The sequence below is a fragment of the Saccostrea echinata genome, unplaced genomic scaffold (assembly GCF_033153115.1).
Source record: "Saccostrea echinata isolate AGI-Se365-2 ecotype Australia unplaced genomic scaffold, CSIRO_AGI_Sech_v1 ptg000064l, whole genome shotgun sequence".
Taxonomy (NCBI): Eukaryota; Metazoa; Mollusca; class Bivalvia; order Ostreida; family Ostreidae; genus Saccostrea; species Saccostrea echinata.
The window spans coordinates 4,335,145-4,351,202 of NW_026889813.1; the positions used below are offsets into that span (position 1 = coordinate 4,335,145).

A 16,058-nucleotide genomic window follows, 5' to 3' on the forward strand; every position below is an offset into this window, starting at 1 on the left:
CAGCGCACTTACAGACTTTAAAAATTCGCGCGCTTCATTGATATTTTATTACCTTCAATCCCAGAAGATCCATAAAGAAAGATGGCGGTGAGCTGCATGGTAAGAAGTAAACAGTGTAATATGAGCTGTGGATTTTACGTTTATTTAGGGCTTTTGTTTAATACATTGAATTACATTTATTAGATAATGTTGAGAATCATTATATGAATATATTATCTGACAAAAAAAGAAAGTATGAAGGAAGATAACTCTGAAAAATCGAATTACGATCTCCGACGTTGTTTGCCTTTGAAAACACGTTTTTCTATATTCAAGGTCGATATTTTTCGATTTATTATTTTTTTTAATTTTAACTTTACAATTAGTATATTTTTGATTCATTGTGATTTTTCAGAGGATGTTAGGAACAATATTTGATTTGTTTCTTCTTTGCATTTTTTGTGTGTGTAATATGCCTTGGTCATGTGGAAAAGTTACGTAAATATTATCTTGTTCCATACCATTGTTTTTGAAGAAAAAAATATCAAGTCTGGAAATTGTATTTCTCTTAAAAAAAAAACAAACTTTCCAGTCCATAAAGATTTTTACATGCTCATAAATCAGACTCAGAGCCACAGCTAGCAGAGCTCTAGCTGCTTACGATTCTAATTTTATTGTATAACTTGATTTTGTATAATAATTAAAATAGAATGAATTACTCTGATTTGAATATAAAAAATGATTTTTTTTTTTCACTTTCTCTACTGCTGATTCATTCAACATTACATTTCTACGCATGTAATATTTCCTGTACAAATAGAGGATGTTTGTAAACAAGGAATTATTTACGCACTAGAATATCATATTAGATCCTGTTTTTCCTAGAAGCACTTCTTGAATGCAATTCTACATACAATAGGTTTAATAAAAACACACACAATTTTAATGCTTTGGATTTGTCATAAAATAAAAAAAAACTTAAACAAGTAACTTAATATTAGAACAAAACTTGACAGTGACATACTTGACCTCATTTTTGGAGGTGTGCCATCTAAGCACATTTCTGATTGGTTTATTTTCAAAGGTGTGTTGTTTACTCCTTTTTGTTCTATAAATATTATCTTAAAGGGGGGTTGTGAATATAAAATTACTACATCTCTTTTATTTCTATTTTTTTAATTTTGTGATATAAAATTAATGTTTTGAATACTTTTACATTTTTTAAATGATCGCACTTTAATTCATGAATGTCTAGGTTTGTTAATTGAATTTTGTGTCCTAGTATTGTGGTTCCATTTCAGTGAATAATTCATTATTAGATAGAAATAATAAGATTTAAAGTTGTATGAAATTTGCATAATGAATGATCTATGATATAAAAGGTAAATCACTGAAATTATTCATTAGCACGTCTAAAGTGTCACTTCTTTGACAGGCAAAGAAAAAATGGTATTTCAATTATCTTATTTCTGTATGCAAAGACAAGACATGAAAAAAAAAGAAAAATTGTACAACTTTTGAAGAGGATGGTTAATTGTAAATGAGTTATGTGCAAACATTTTTAGCTCACCTGAGCCAAAGGCTCAAGTGAGCTTTTCTGATCAAAATTTGTCCGTTGTCTGTCGTCGGCGTCGTCGGCGTCGTTGTTGTCGTAAACTTTTCACATTTTCATCTTCTTCTCAAGAACCACTGGGCCAATTTCAACCAAACTTGCCACAAAGTATCCTTGGGTGAAGGGGATTCAGGTTTGTTCAAATGAAGGGCCATGCCCTCTTTCAAGGGGAGATAATAAAGAATTAGTGAAAAATTAATAGCATCTTTTAAAAATCTTCTTGTCAAGAACCACAAAGCCAGGGAAGATGAAACTCATGTGGAAGCATCCTCAGGTAGTGTAGATTCAAGTTTGTTCAAATCATGACCCCCGGGGGTAGGGTGGGGCCACAATGGAGGATCAAAGTTTTACATAGAAATATATAGGAAAAACCTTTAAAAATCTTCTTCTCAAGAACAGCAAAGCCCTGATTGGTAGTATTTATATGGAAGCATCCTCAGGTAGTAAAAATTCAAATTTGTTCAAATCATGACCCCTGGGGGTAGGGCGGGGCCACAATTGAGGATCAAAGTTTTACATAAAAATATATAGGAAAAATTTTTAAAATCTTCTCAGGAACAGCAAAGCCCTGATTGTTCATATTTATGTGGAAGTATCCTCAGGTAGTATAAATTCAAGATTGTTCAAATCATGACCCCCTGGGGTAGGGTGGGGCCACAATGGAGGATCAAAGTCTTAAATAGAAATATATAGGAAAATATCTTTCTGATGAAGAACTGCAAAGCCATGATTAGTCATTTTGATATGGAAGCATCCTCAGGTAGTGTAGATTCAAGTTTGTTAAAATGATGACCCCCGGGGATAGGGATGGGCCACAATGGGGTGTCGAAAATTTTACATAGGAACAAATAGGAAAATATCCTCTTCTCAAGAACTGCAAAGCCATGATTAGTCATTTTGATATGGAAGCATCCTCAGGTAGTGTAGATTCAAGTTTGTTAAAATGATGACCCCCGGGGATAGGGATGGGCCACATTAGGGTGTCGAAAATTTTACATAGGAACAAATAGGAAAATGTCCTCTTCTCAAGAACTGAAAATCATGTTTAGTCATTTTGATATGGAAGCATCCTCAGATAGTGTAAATCAAATTCGTTCAAATGATGACCCCGGGGGTAGGGTGGGGCCCAATCGGGGATCGAAAGTTTTACATAAGAACATGCAGAAAAAATATTTCATCTCAAGAACAGAAAAGCTATGTTTAGTCATATTGATATGGAAGCATCCTCAGGTAGTGTAGATTCAAGTTTGTTCAAACATTGACCTCTGGGATAGGGAGGAGCCACAATGGGGGATCAAATTTTTACAAAGGATTATATGGGGAAATTTTTTCAAAATTTACTCAAGTACAACAAAGCCATTGTTATATTGACATGAAAGCATCATCAGCCCCCCCCCCCCCCCCCCCCCCCCCCCCCGTAACCTTTTCAATACTGAACTGATTTGTGGTTTTGCCTAGCCAATGTGCTCAGGTGAGCAATGTGGCCCATGGGCCTCTTGTTATTAAAGCAATTCTATGCTAGAACTCTAGTACATATATAGACTATATGTACTCATGAATAGTTGTTTTTTTCCTTTAATTTTAACTTTGCATAAATCAGTTAGGTCTATATCCACCAGAAGTTTAATTTTTTTTTTTTAACTTTAAGCCTATATACTTTTTTCATAAAGATGAAGAATTTTAATCATTTATCTTATGTAAATGACATGTAATTTTTTTTTTACATTAATGGATACTTATGCAACACATTTTTATTCATGGGAATCCAATTATAATTTTTAATGCATTTCTTTTTTCCCTGTAACGCTTCAGATGTCAAACACTCCTGCAAATGCTAGGAATAAAAACCAAGTCGCTAAATAAAGTTTATAATTTATTGAGGTAGTTCAACAGTGAAAATAAGTAACAGTGTGTAAAATTGACAAGTCTCAACCCTTGGGACAAAAGACAAAAATCAGTACAACTACTGATACGGACGGATATAAACTGGCACTATTTCCAGTATAACATTTATGTATAAATTCCCCCGACCAAACTAAAACGGAAAGGCTCTCTATAAATGACTAAATTTACAAATAAATATTCCCCCTACTAGTTCAACTACTAGCACGCAGCAGAAATATTTCCTAACTCTTAAAGAAAATAGAAATAACTAGTTTTTAACTAGTAATACATGTAATAAATGAAACTAGCACAATGACTAGTAATATTAATTTAGCCTAGCACTACATATGTACTTCAGTCACATATATACTGAAATAGTACACACCTTAATCTGGATAAAAACTGGCGACCTTTCTTTATGACACAAAGGAAACAAGAGAGCACCCGATACTCGGCGTCTGTGTATTTATAGAACTTCCAAAACCCGCAATAATTAATAACCAATCATAATTAATAATTCCATCCTGTAATTAATAATTAGCCAATCATACATAATTACCATCCTGTAATGAAATGTCACTCTCGTACATCATATGTAAAATTATTACAATATGTAAATAAATTAATAAAATATAAATTTACACTTTAAAAGCACATTTAACATTTGATTAAACAGAATCTACAATCAAATCTTCCGCCAAAATAACTACGGTAAAAATAGATCAATACACCGTGAAGCATCATGGGAAAATACACAAGTAAACAAAGTATGGCTGCGGCAGAACTTTCAGTAAAACGTGTGCTCGAGAACGCTAAAAACATCGATCACACGACAATTAAGGTAATCATGAGGTAATCATAAATTACTGTACAACTTTACAACTATGTATGTACAAGTAAACCATCAACAAACGTGTAATTAAATAACATAATGATGCTTGACATTCAACACATCATAACATGAAAAAAAGGGGGAGCAATCGTTACATCCCCATTAGAATTTTTTAATGTGTTTAGTATTTCTATAAAATAGGAAAAATTTAAGTTTAATCTTAAAGTTTTACAAAATTTAGATGTCATGTCTATTGTAGAATCTTATTATAGAATTTGAATTTAGATTGATTGACAGTTCTTATATACAGAATAAGATTTCCTATGTTTTGTGTTTGGATATGATTTTTGTCCAACTTGTTGAGTGTTTTCTGTCCCCTTGCCATTGGTGCCTTTAGTCTAGTATTTTTTACCAGCTTTAAATGGTTTTATCCCCCTTTCATTTTTTCCTATTTTATTCCACAGATACTATGTCACTTATAAACTGATTTCATAATAAAATAAAGCCAAAACAAAAATTCTTCTTTTTTTTCTCAAGTGGAAATGGAATGTTTCATTTCATTGATTTTATCAAATCTGTGTTTACAAATGCACACACACATTTTGTCTACATATTTGCATGTTTACATCAAGAGGTGTAGTATAGAAACTGTTAGGTATAGTAGATAAAGGAGTAAACAAAAATAGCATGTATTTGTATATGCTCATGTTTCATTTGACAATGTCTTTTTACAGAACTTGCTAAAGAATATCCAACCTCTCAAACGATCTCACATCTTGTGCCAATACAGATATGCCTCTTCAAGCACTTTTAAGGTACATACTCTTTTTCTTCATGTTGGTTCTTGTGTGTGTGTGTGTGTGTGTGTGAGGAAGTGGAGGGAGGGGGCTTAAAATTGTATCATTTTTCACATGGTTTGTAGGGAAAGGGCGTATTAAGGTTTTAGAACTTTTGCCCGATCCCAGTTGTAAGGTTTAAAGACAATAAATATCTTCAAACCATGGTTTGATACATCGATTCTTTTTTTAAGGCTTCGGATCTTCAAGTACAGTTGACCAATGCCCCTAAGCCAAAACCCAGTGACCCTGATACCTTGCCATTTGGTCACAGCTTTAGTGACCACATGCTGGAAATCTCCTGGTCAGCTGACAAAGGATGGGGAAAGCCTCTGATATCCCCACTCCACAACCTCTCCCTCCATCCTGGGGCCAAGTGCTTCCATTATGCAACAGAGGTAATACAAGATATTATATCTTTATGGTGTATCTTGCTCTTTGAATAAGTAAGACAAAAAATTGCAGAAAGGCAATGCAGTAAAAATAATCAATGTTTATACCAAAAAATATTCTGTATATGTGAAAATGTTTGTGAAAGTGTAATTTTTGTGTATTTTCCTAACAGAAAAACTTTGCAAAATCAAGCCCTATGCATAATGTTCTTAGATTTATTAAACCATATTATGTTTCAAAGTGAATCAAAGAACATTTTTCATGGGGATTGATTGTGTAAACTGTATGCAACATAATAGCATCATATTTAAAAAAGGATTTTCCTTATTTTGCCCAAAATAATTCCAAACAGGAGATTTGGTAAACAAAAATACTCCTGAAAAATTTCCACACTTATGGTTTGTTCCAGAATAAGAGAGAAAGAAAAAAAGGTTTAAATTATTTGCAGCTTTAATACTGAAGTTTGATGGTTGATTGTTTTTTCATGGAAATCTCGATGTTTGTATATTCAGTTGTTTGAAGGAATGAAGGCCTACAAGACTGCTGAGGGAAAGATTAATCTCTTCAGACCAACAGAGAACATGGCTAGGATGCTGAGTTCAGCCAAAAGAGCATCACTGCCGGTAAGAATCAAGGAAAACAGAGCTGGTATTAGTCACGGGAGGTGCAGTGTGACACTTTGATCAGTTTTTATATGTAGACTTAAATGAGACAGGTAATAATCAATAGAAAAAGGAAAACAAGCCTTCTTTTAATTATTTTAGAAGTAATTTTTCATAGGGAAAAAGTGAAAATTGTGAAAGATCAAGGTAAAACACATGGTTTTGCTGCAATGTTTGTAAACCCTGTAAAAATATTTGTTTAAAAAAGTTTCAAGTGGGATGATTTCTCTTTCAGACTTTTGATGGTGATGAGCTCATAAAATGCATCAAGAAATTGATTAGTATTGACAGGGACTGGGTGCCTAACTCTGAGAAGGCTTCTCTCTATATCAGACCCACATTGATAGGAACAGAGGTAATCCACTGAGTTAAAGAAAAAAAAAAGTACTGGTACTTAGTCCATTAGTGGACTGTCTTTATATCTACTTTTTGTAATGTGCCTGGGCCATAACTTCGTAATGGAGAAACACTGGAAGTTTTTACTTTGTACAAAGATAGGATTTCTAAGTGAAATATACATATTTTTAAATCTATTGTTAAAACAGGGTGTGCTGCGTGTGGACACCTCACATGAAGCACTGTTGTTTGTTTTGATTGGCCCTGTGGGAGCTTACTACCCTACAGGACTCAAACCAGTGTCCCTGCTAGCTGATCCCAAGTATGTCAGGGCGTGGCCAGGGGGCAGCGGCAGCTTCAAACTGGGATGGTGGGTACCCTTTATAGACAGAATGTAATAAATCTGACAAAATTATGCTCTGTAATTTTTTACTTATTAGGGCCCCGCAAGGATTTGCGGGTGCCCTATAGTAATCACCCTGTCTGTCTGTCTGTCCGTCTGTCATTCTTCCGTCCACAAATTTTCTGTTTTTTTCCAATAACTTTTTTTGTAGTTGACCAATTAAGTTCAAATTTGGTATGTTGGTTGAAAAGGCAGTAAGACATATTTTGATGCTAAGTTTGGTTCTCTATGTCATCCACTTTGGAGCTGGGGTGGTGGGGTAGATTCCTTAACTTTACATTAGAATGAATGCCAGGGCAAAGAGAGATAACTGCTGAGAATGTTCCTATTGTAAACTGTGAAAGCTGCAGCTCCAAAGCATTATCTGTTTCTGTCAAATTGAGATTAATTAACACCTCTGTCTGCAAATGAAGTTTGTTTTGGAGTTAAGGTCAATTCTGAATGATTTACATTCTCTGAAATGTGGATTTAAATAATGTTCATACTTTATTTTGGTAAAATACACAATGAGTTATGATTTTATTAAATTCTGAAAACAAGATATACATAAAGACATGTTTTCAAATTTTTTTTTGTTTTTATTTATTTATTTTATTAATTTATTTATTTATTTTTTTTTTTTTTGGTTGCCATATGTAAATTCAAGAATACTATTAATTACAACAGAAAGTCCAATAATAAACTCATTCTATCATTACCGAAAAAGTTCCAATTGTAAACTTGGAAGAAATGGATGTGAGAGCAGTACAATTAATCCCCTGGGATTAATTATCTTGTCTGGGGAAGAGAATTTTCCAGGCTTATCATTATTTGTCACTTTAAGATAAATTAACCTTTGACTTATTCAAAAAGCCTTTAATATTGAAAAATTATTTAATACTGGCTCAAATTATATTGAACTAATTTTACAAAGTATAACTAATAATTTTTGGAAAGATACATTAATTGCCTTAAAGAACATAGAAGACAAAATGAAAATAGATTCCTGGGAAGATTTCATCTCTCAACCATTATGGCACAATAAAAAACTCAAAATTGACAATAAGCCCATTTTTTACTCTAAATGGTTTATCAATGGTGTAATATTTATTTCAGATTTGTTAGATGAACAGGGAACTTTTCTAAAATTAGAAGAACTTCAAGCAAAATTTAATATAGAAACCACTTTTTTAACCTATGCAAGTCTACAGAAAGTTATAAAAGTAGCTATGGCTGTAGAAAAAGTAAACAAAGAAAGATCAAACCCAAAGCCCATTCTACCTTTTTATTTAAATTTTTCTGTTTAGCTAAAAAAGGAACAAAACCTATGTATAATATTTTGAATACAGAACATATAGTACCTTTCTCAAAAGTGAAATGGAGTAAACATTTTGAAATTCAAGATTCCCTATGGGAAATGCTATACAAAATTCCTTTCCAATGTACAAAAAGTTCTAAATTACAATGGCTACAATTCAGAATAAATCAACATATCTTAGTTACAAATAAAATTTTATATAAAATGGGTTTGAAAGATACTAAATTGTGTAGCTTCTGTCAGACATGTGAGGAAACAATTTTTCATATTATGTGGGAATGCCAGAAGGTTCAAGAACTTATAAATAGTTTTACCATTCTTTGCGAAGCTCATAATATAGAATTTCCAATAGATAGTTGTACATTCATACTTGGAAACCCAATACCCAATAGTAAGGAATTAAATACAATACTGTTATGTATTAAATCATTTATATACAGAACTAAATGTCGTAATGAGGTTTTGAGATTACAAGGATTACGTGGAGATGTTAAAATATTACTATCTACCATGAAATATAGCGCAACAAAAAGTAATCAAATTAAAGAGTTTAATAATAAATGGAAAAATTGGCTTTCACTTATGTAAGACCCTGCAAATAGGCACTTAAAGATATTTTGCACAATCCTTGGACATACTCTTACCAGTACTTTAATGAACAGACATTTATCTTTGATCATGCTCTTTTTTTACCATTCTCAACCCCCTCCCCTCTCTCTCCTTCTTTCTTTCTCTCTCTATCTCTCAGTTGTCACAATTATAATTTTTTTTTGTTTATTTGTTTATTATATTCATTAATGATATAATGTTGTAATCCAGATTATAGACATGTATGTGACAATTGGTATTAATAAAAAAAAAAAAAAAAAAAAAAAAAAAAAAAAAAAAAATAACCTTTGTCTGCAACTGATGTTTGTTTTGAAGTTAAGGTCAAGCCTGGGTGATGTTTGCATTCACTGAAGGCTGGCATTTTATAAAACACATGCTTTATTCTTGTTTAAATATACATTTAATTGAATTATTATAGATATGATGTTTTTTACTGCCTTATGTAAATACAGGGATACTATTTATAGGTTGTTGGATATTTATGAATTATCTTGAAATTTTATAAATACAGTTGTTATTGCATATTCTTCTTTGTATATTTTTTAATTTTTGTAATCAATTAAAATTCTCATTCTGTAAGCTGCACCCTTATATTTCTACCCCTCGGTGGGGCCCTTGCTGACTGGTCAGTTTTCTAGTTGACTATGAATCAAGTTGCACCTCATGAAATTTCAAATTATTCATTAGCTTATTATGTATTTTGAGTGATTTCATTTCTTAATAAGTATATAATACTTAATAAGAATATAATACTTAATAAGTATATAATACTGATAAACTCTCAAAGTTACTGATGAACAACTTTAGAAGAACAAAACTCCTTTATTATTTATAGCAGCAATTGTAGAATATTATTTTCCTTGTAGAAATGGGTTTTTTTGCTCTAAGGAAAGACTTTTTTAAAAAATTCAGAAACAAAATACCTAAATTAAATGTCAGTTACAAACATCTAAATGTGATATAAATGTTTTTTTATGATGTTAATTTTAGTAATTATGCCCCCACCATGAGCATCCAGCAAGAGGCTGCCTCCAAGGGTTGTCAACAGGTGTTATGGTTGTTTGGGCAGGAGGAACAGATCACAGAAGTGGGGGCCATGAATCTCTTTATGTATTGGACCAACGAAAATGGAGGTGTGGTGTTCATCTGATAACCTTTTTATTAGGTCACCTGAGTCACTTAGGTGACTTATTGCTATCTGTTTTCGTCCGTCGTCATGGGTGTTCCGTCGTGTGTTAATATTTGAACATTTTCAGCTTCTCCTCTGAAACCGCTGAATCAATTTCAGCCAATTTTAGCATATGGCATCTATGTGTGAAGGGGAACAAAATTTGTGAATATCATGGTCCCTGCCCCCCTGGGGCCTGAGGGGTGGGGCTAAAACCACAAAAATTAATGCAATCTTTAAAAATCTTCTTCTTTACTCCTGGACATCAAGCAGTCAAACTGTTGGCATAATTGTAATAAGCATTGAGCCCTCTACCAAAATTGTGAAATTCATGGCCCCAGGGTCAGGGGTTCTGGTGCTAGGGCGGGGCTATATAGATCATATAGTGAAAGTGCATTATTTCTTTGAAAATCTTCTCTACTCCTGGGTATTATTGAAACAAATTAAATACATAGTTATGATAAGCATGGGTGACTCTTCCAAAATAGGGATTTTCATGACCCCTGGATCAGGGGTTCTGATGTTAGGGCCGGGCTCTATTTATTATGTAGTGAAAAATGCATTAATGCTTTAAAAATTTTCTTCTCTGCTCCTGGATATTTTTGAAACAAACAAAGTACATTGTTATGATAAGCAATGATGCCTCTTCCAAAATTTTGAAATTCATGGCCCCATGGACAGGGGTTCTGGTTATAGGGTGGGGCTATATAGATCCTATAGTGAAGGTGAATTTTTAGTCTCCTACCGGTGAAAACGGAGGGGACTATAGGTTTCCTCTGAGTCTGTCCATCCGTCCGTCTGTCTGTCTGTCAGTCTGTCCCACTTGGTTTTCCGCACTTTTTTCCTAAACGCTTGCAGATATTGAGCTGATTTTTGGTATGTAAGTGTATCGTGATGAGTTACAGATCAAGTTTGCATTTCGTTCCGCTTCATTGATTTTTGACAGAATTACGGCCTTTTCAATTTTTAAGGGTTTTCCGCAATTTTCTTCTAAACGCTTGTAGATATTGAGCTGGTTTTTGGTATGTAGCTTTACCTTGATTAGTTATAGATCAAGTTTGCATTTCGTCCCGCTTTATTAATTTTTGAAGGAATTATGGCATTTTCAATTCTTAACGGGAACCAGATTACACTTGCCGGTAGGGGACTAGTATTGCTAATGCAATACTCTCAGAATGCTTGTTTCTTTGAAAATCTTCTCTGCCCCTGGCAACAATGTACCGTACTTGAAAGGTTAATAGAATAAGAGAATTATGCAAGAATTTTTATTGTATAAGACAAAAAGTATTTTCATAGTTTTAATGATCAGGTAGACTTGTAAGTAATAGATAAATAAAAATGGAACAAAAATAACTTGTCTTCTTAAATGTTCATCACCAAGAGAGGCCAGTGTAAGAGATTTCAACAAGAAATTAAAATAGTACAGAAGCACTGATGGGTTTTTAGCTCACCTGAGCCGAAGGCTCAAGTGAGCTTTTCTGATCACATTTTGTCTATAGTCCGTCTGTCCGTCTGTCTGTCCGTCTGTAAACTTTTCACTTTTTTGACTTCTTCTCAAGAACCACTGGGCCAATTTCAACCAAACATGCCACAAAGTATCCTTGGGTGAAGGGAATTCAAGTTTGTTCAAATGAAGGGCCACACAATCTTTCAAGGGGAGATAATAAAGAATTAGTGAAAAATTAATAGCATCTTTTAAAAATCTTCTTCTCAAGAACCACAAAGCCAGGGAAGATGAAACTCATGTGGAAGCATCCTCAGGTAGTGTAGATTCAAGTTTGTTCAAATCATCATCCCCGGGGGTAGGATGGGGCCACAGTGGAGGATCAAAGTTTTACATAGAAATATATAGGAAAAACCTTTAAAAATCTTCTTCTCAAGAACAGCAAAGCCATGATGAGTCATATTGATATGGAAGCATCCTCAGGTAGTGTAGATTCAAGTTTGTTCAAATCATGACCCCCGGGGGTAGGGCGGGGCCACAATGGAGGATCAAAGTTTTACATAGAAATATATAGGAAAAATCTTTAAAAATCTTCTTCTCAATAACAGCAAAGCCATGATGAATCATAATTATATGGAAGCATCCTCAGGTAGTGTAGATTCAAGTTTGTTCAAATCATGACCCCCGGGGGTAGGGCGGGGCCACAATGGAGGATCAAAGTTTTACATAGAAATATGTAGGAAAAATCTTTAAAAATCCTCTTCTCAATAACAGCAAAGCCCTAATTGGTCATATTTATTTGAAAGCATCCTCAGGTAGTGTAGATTCAAGTTTGTTCAAATCCTGACCCCCTGGGGGTAGGGTGGGGCCTCAATGGAGGATCAAAGTTTTACATAGAAAAATATAGGAAAAATCTTTAAAAATCTTCTTCTCAGGAATAGCAAAGCCCTGATTGATCATATTTATGTGGAAGTATCCTCAGGTAGTGTTGATTCATGTTTGTTCAAATCATGACCCCCTGAGGTAGGGTGGGGCCACAATGGAGGATAAAAGTCTGAAATAGAAATATATAGTAAGATATCTTCTGATGAAGAACTGCAAAGCCATGATTAGTCATTTTGATATGGAAGCATCCTCAGGTAGTGTAGATTCAAGTTTGTTAAAATGATGACCCCAGGGGATAGGGATGGGCCATAATGGGGGATCGAAAATTTTTCATAGGAACATATAGGAAAATATCTTCTTCTCAAGAACTGAAAATCATGTTTAGTCATTTTGATATGGAAGCATCCTCAGGTAGTGTAAATTCAATTTTGTTCAAATGATGACCCCCGAGGGTAGGGTGGGGCCCAATAGGGGGATCGAAACTTTTACATTAGAACATATAGAAAAAAATTTCTTCTCAAGAACAGAAAAGCTATGTTTTGTCATATTGATATGGAAGCATCCTCAGGTAGTGTAGATTCAAGTTTGTTCAAATGATGACCCCTGGGATAGGGAGGAGCCACAATGGGGGATCAAATTTTTACAAAGGAATATATGGGAAAATTTTTTAAAAATCTTCTCAAGTACATCAAAGCCATTTGTTATATTGACATGGAAGCATCAGCAGGTAGTTTAAAATTCAAGCCCCCTCCCCCCCCCCCCCCCTTATCTTTTCAATACTGAACTGATTTGTGCTTTTGCCTTGCCAATGTGCTCAGGTGAGCGATGTGGCCCATGGGCCTCTTGTTAATATACTGTATAGTGAAAGTGATAAATGGGGAACAGATTAGAACCTAATTTATAAACTATCAATGAATACTAGATTAATTATTTTGTTCATCCTGATCACCCTATTTTTCTTGCTTTTGGGCAACAAAGCTTCACCTTTCAGTTCATTTTATAAATTGTTGTATTATACTCAGGTGACCGTTAAGGCCCTTGGGCCTCTTGTTTCATTCCTAATTACATACCCAAAATCAGAGGTAGTCTGGAATGGGATTTACTGATAAGAGTAGGATGAAAAATAAATTTATATTTGAAATTTTCATGAGTAGATTCGATATAGGTAGCATTTGATTCTTTCAGTGACTTCATGTTATTGACAATTCCAGTTTATAAGTGACTTTTTTTTATTTGGCAAATCATTTAAACCACAGAATTTTGCAAATTTATGACAACATTAATATATCATGGTTAGAGTGTAAAAAATTCAATCTTTACAAATACAAATACAAATATGAACTACAGGGAGTTAATTTATATAAAATTAAAATTTTGTAAGTATTACATGTACATATGTTAAAATTTTGTAAGTATTACATATGCCTAATAAAGTAATAATGATTTTTGGTATCACAGAGGATGAGCTGGTGACTTGTCCATTAAATGGTCTGGTGTTGCCTGGGATTACCAGAAAAAGTCTACTGGAGCTAGCAAAATCCTGGGTAAATCAAAAACATTGAAATTTAAAAACAATTTTGCATGATATCCTAAGAATTGTATATTTTTGTACTATTAACACTGATAATATATCAGTTTACTCATATATTTTGCAAAGATGCTATGAGAGAAACAAAACAATTAATTTTTGTATGTGTTCGGTATTTGTTCATGTATCTTGCTCTTTCAGGGAGAGTTTAAGGTTTCTGAACGAGAGTATACTATGCAAGATTTAATCAAAGGACTGAAAGAAAACAGGGTAAGAAAGGTTTTTCCAGTAATCCCACAAACAAATACTAACAATGTCTGACATTTGTGAATCTCTATAAGACCCATTTGTGATAACACTTACAAGAAATAATGTTTATACTAGGGATGTCAACGAATAGTCGACAATTCGACTGTCAGTCGAATGGACCGACGATCGAATAATGAAACAACATTCAAATATTATTTTAATTAAATAAATGCAATAAATGAGTGATAGATGATATGGAACTCTCATCAAAAAAATTGAGAAAGAGTCTTTCCTCATAGGCAGTCGATAATTTTCCTCAACAAAAAACGGTAGATTTTCCATGTACATATAGAAAGTACAGCAATTGTGCTTCACTACTGCGAGAATTAATTGTCAGCAATGGCCTGTGTTGTTTTTATAATAAATTACCACACAATATAATGGGCTTTGTTTGTAAAATTAATTGAACTTGATCTTATACCATGTACCAATTATCTTTGTTATTTTAAGTTTGCTCAAATGCAAGGAATAAACCTGTTTTGATACTTCGATAATTATTAAAACAATGTGCTTACATTTTAAACTGTTTGAGGACATTTTGATAGCCCTCCATCCATTTCATTTCATAATAAGCTTTAAAAAATATCAGCTGGCAATTTTTTAATGCTTACTAAATAAAAAATGATGGCATGTACAGGCCGATTTGTGAATTCTATTAAATTTTAGAGAATTAAGTTTCTTAATTTATTTCATAGAATCATGCTATCCACGAGTTACATTGCATTAATTTTGATGTAACTTTTTAAATAGATTTAAGTAAAAGGGTTTTTGATGATGTACCAATGAAGTTTGAAATAAAATTTTATTTTTGGGAAATGATCGAATATTCGACTATCGTTCGAATAATGCAATCGAATGATCGACTAAGGAAAATAAATATTTTGACATCCCTAGTTTATACTGATGTACATGTATCTGCAAAATTTGGATATAAAATACAGAAAGTGATATCTTAGCAATTAGTGTAGAAAAAGTATATTATTTTATAATTTTTTTTAATTATTTTTTGATTTATTTTTTTAATCCTAATGTACATTAATGTAGAACTAGGCACTGATAGTAATTCTTTGTTTTGATTGTTAGGTGAAGGAGTTCTTTGGGTGGGGACTGCCTGTATTGTTTGTAGTGATATCAATTCTTTGTTTTGATTGACAGGTGAAGGAATTCTTTGGGGCGGGGACTGCCTGTGTCGTTTGTCCCGTGGAGAAGGTACTATACAGATCCCAATGGTTAAACATCCCCACCATGTCCCAGGGAGCCCCGCTAACGATGCGAATGTACAAAACTCTGTTAGATATACAGGTATTATGTTAGTTTGTTAGAATTAACCCAGTGTTTATTTTAAATCAGATTTCTGACTTGTATTTCCAGTACATCAACTTTCACCAAATAATGTAATTTATAAATATTTCTGACATCAATATACATTATATGAAACAATAATTTAGTTTAACAGAGGAAGAAATGTGCTATAAGTTGAGATATGTGCAGGTTTTGTAGACCGTAATTTCTGTATGTAATGAAAAAAGAATCTTCCTTTTTCTAATTTTAGTATGGAAGGGTGAAGCATGAATGGTCAGTTCCGGTTGAGTAAGGGACAGTCTCATGCATCAAAAAGATATCTTGATGAGCAAGGAGAGATTAGTCACAGACATTAATTCTCTTGTTGAATTCTTATCACCGCTTACAAATGGCTTTTTAACTCAGGAACACTTTTTTAAGTTTATTAAAAGATTCTATTTCCTGGAGCTCATGCTCAACTGTTTGGAATTATACTTTTTTTTAGTTTAAAATTGTCTCAAAATTAAATTACTTAGCTGAAGCAATATTTGATATTTACAGTGTAGTTATGAATGACAATATGATCAAGTCTATCTGTGA

The 16,058-nt window shown here is 33.3% G+C and overlaps 1 protein-coding gene across 1 annotated transcript in view; it reads left to right on the top strand.

Annotated features, from left to right (window-relative positions):
• The window catches only part of LOC133175857 (transcription factor Sox-5-like), a 58,876-nt gene extending 42,818 nt beyond the window's left edge, over nt 1-16,058 (top strand). Inside the window, exons 10-19 of the mRNA XM_061310985.1 lie at nt 5,042-5,122; nt 5,359-5,541; nt 6,049-6,159; nt 6,434-6,553; nt 6,744-6,904; nt 9,834-9,976; nt 13,799-13,884; nt 14,070-14,138; nt 15,333-15,479; nt 15,730-16,058. Of these exons, the coding sequence (XP_061166969.1) occupies nt 5,042-5,122; nt 5,359-5,541; nt 6,049-6,159; nt 6,434-6,553; nt 6,744-6,904; nt 9,834-9,976; nt 13,799-13,884; nt 14,070-14,138; nt 15,333-15,479; nt 15,730-15,771 (1,143 nt within the window). The 3' untranslated portion in view covers nt 15,772-16,058. The remainder of the gene's footprint in view (nt 1-5,041; nt 5,123-5,358; nt 5,542-6,048; nt 6,160-6,433; nt 6,554-6,743; nt 6,905-9,833; nt 9,977-13,798; nt 13,885-14,069; nt 14,139-15,332; nt 15,480-15,729) is intronic.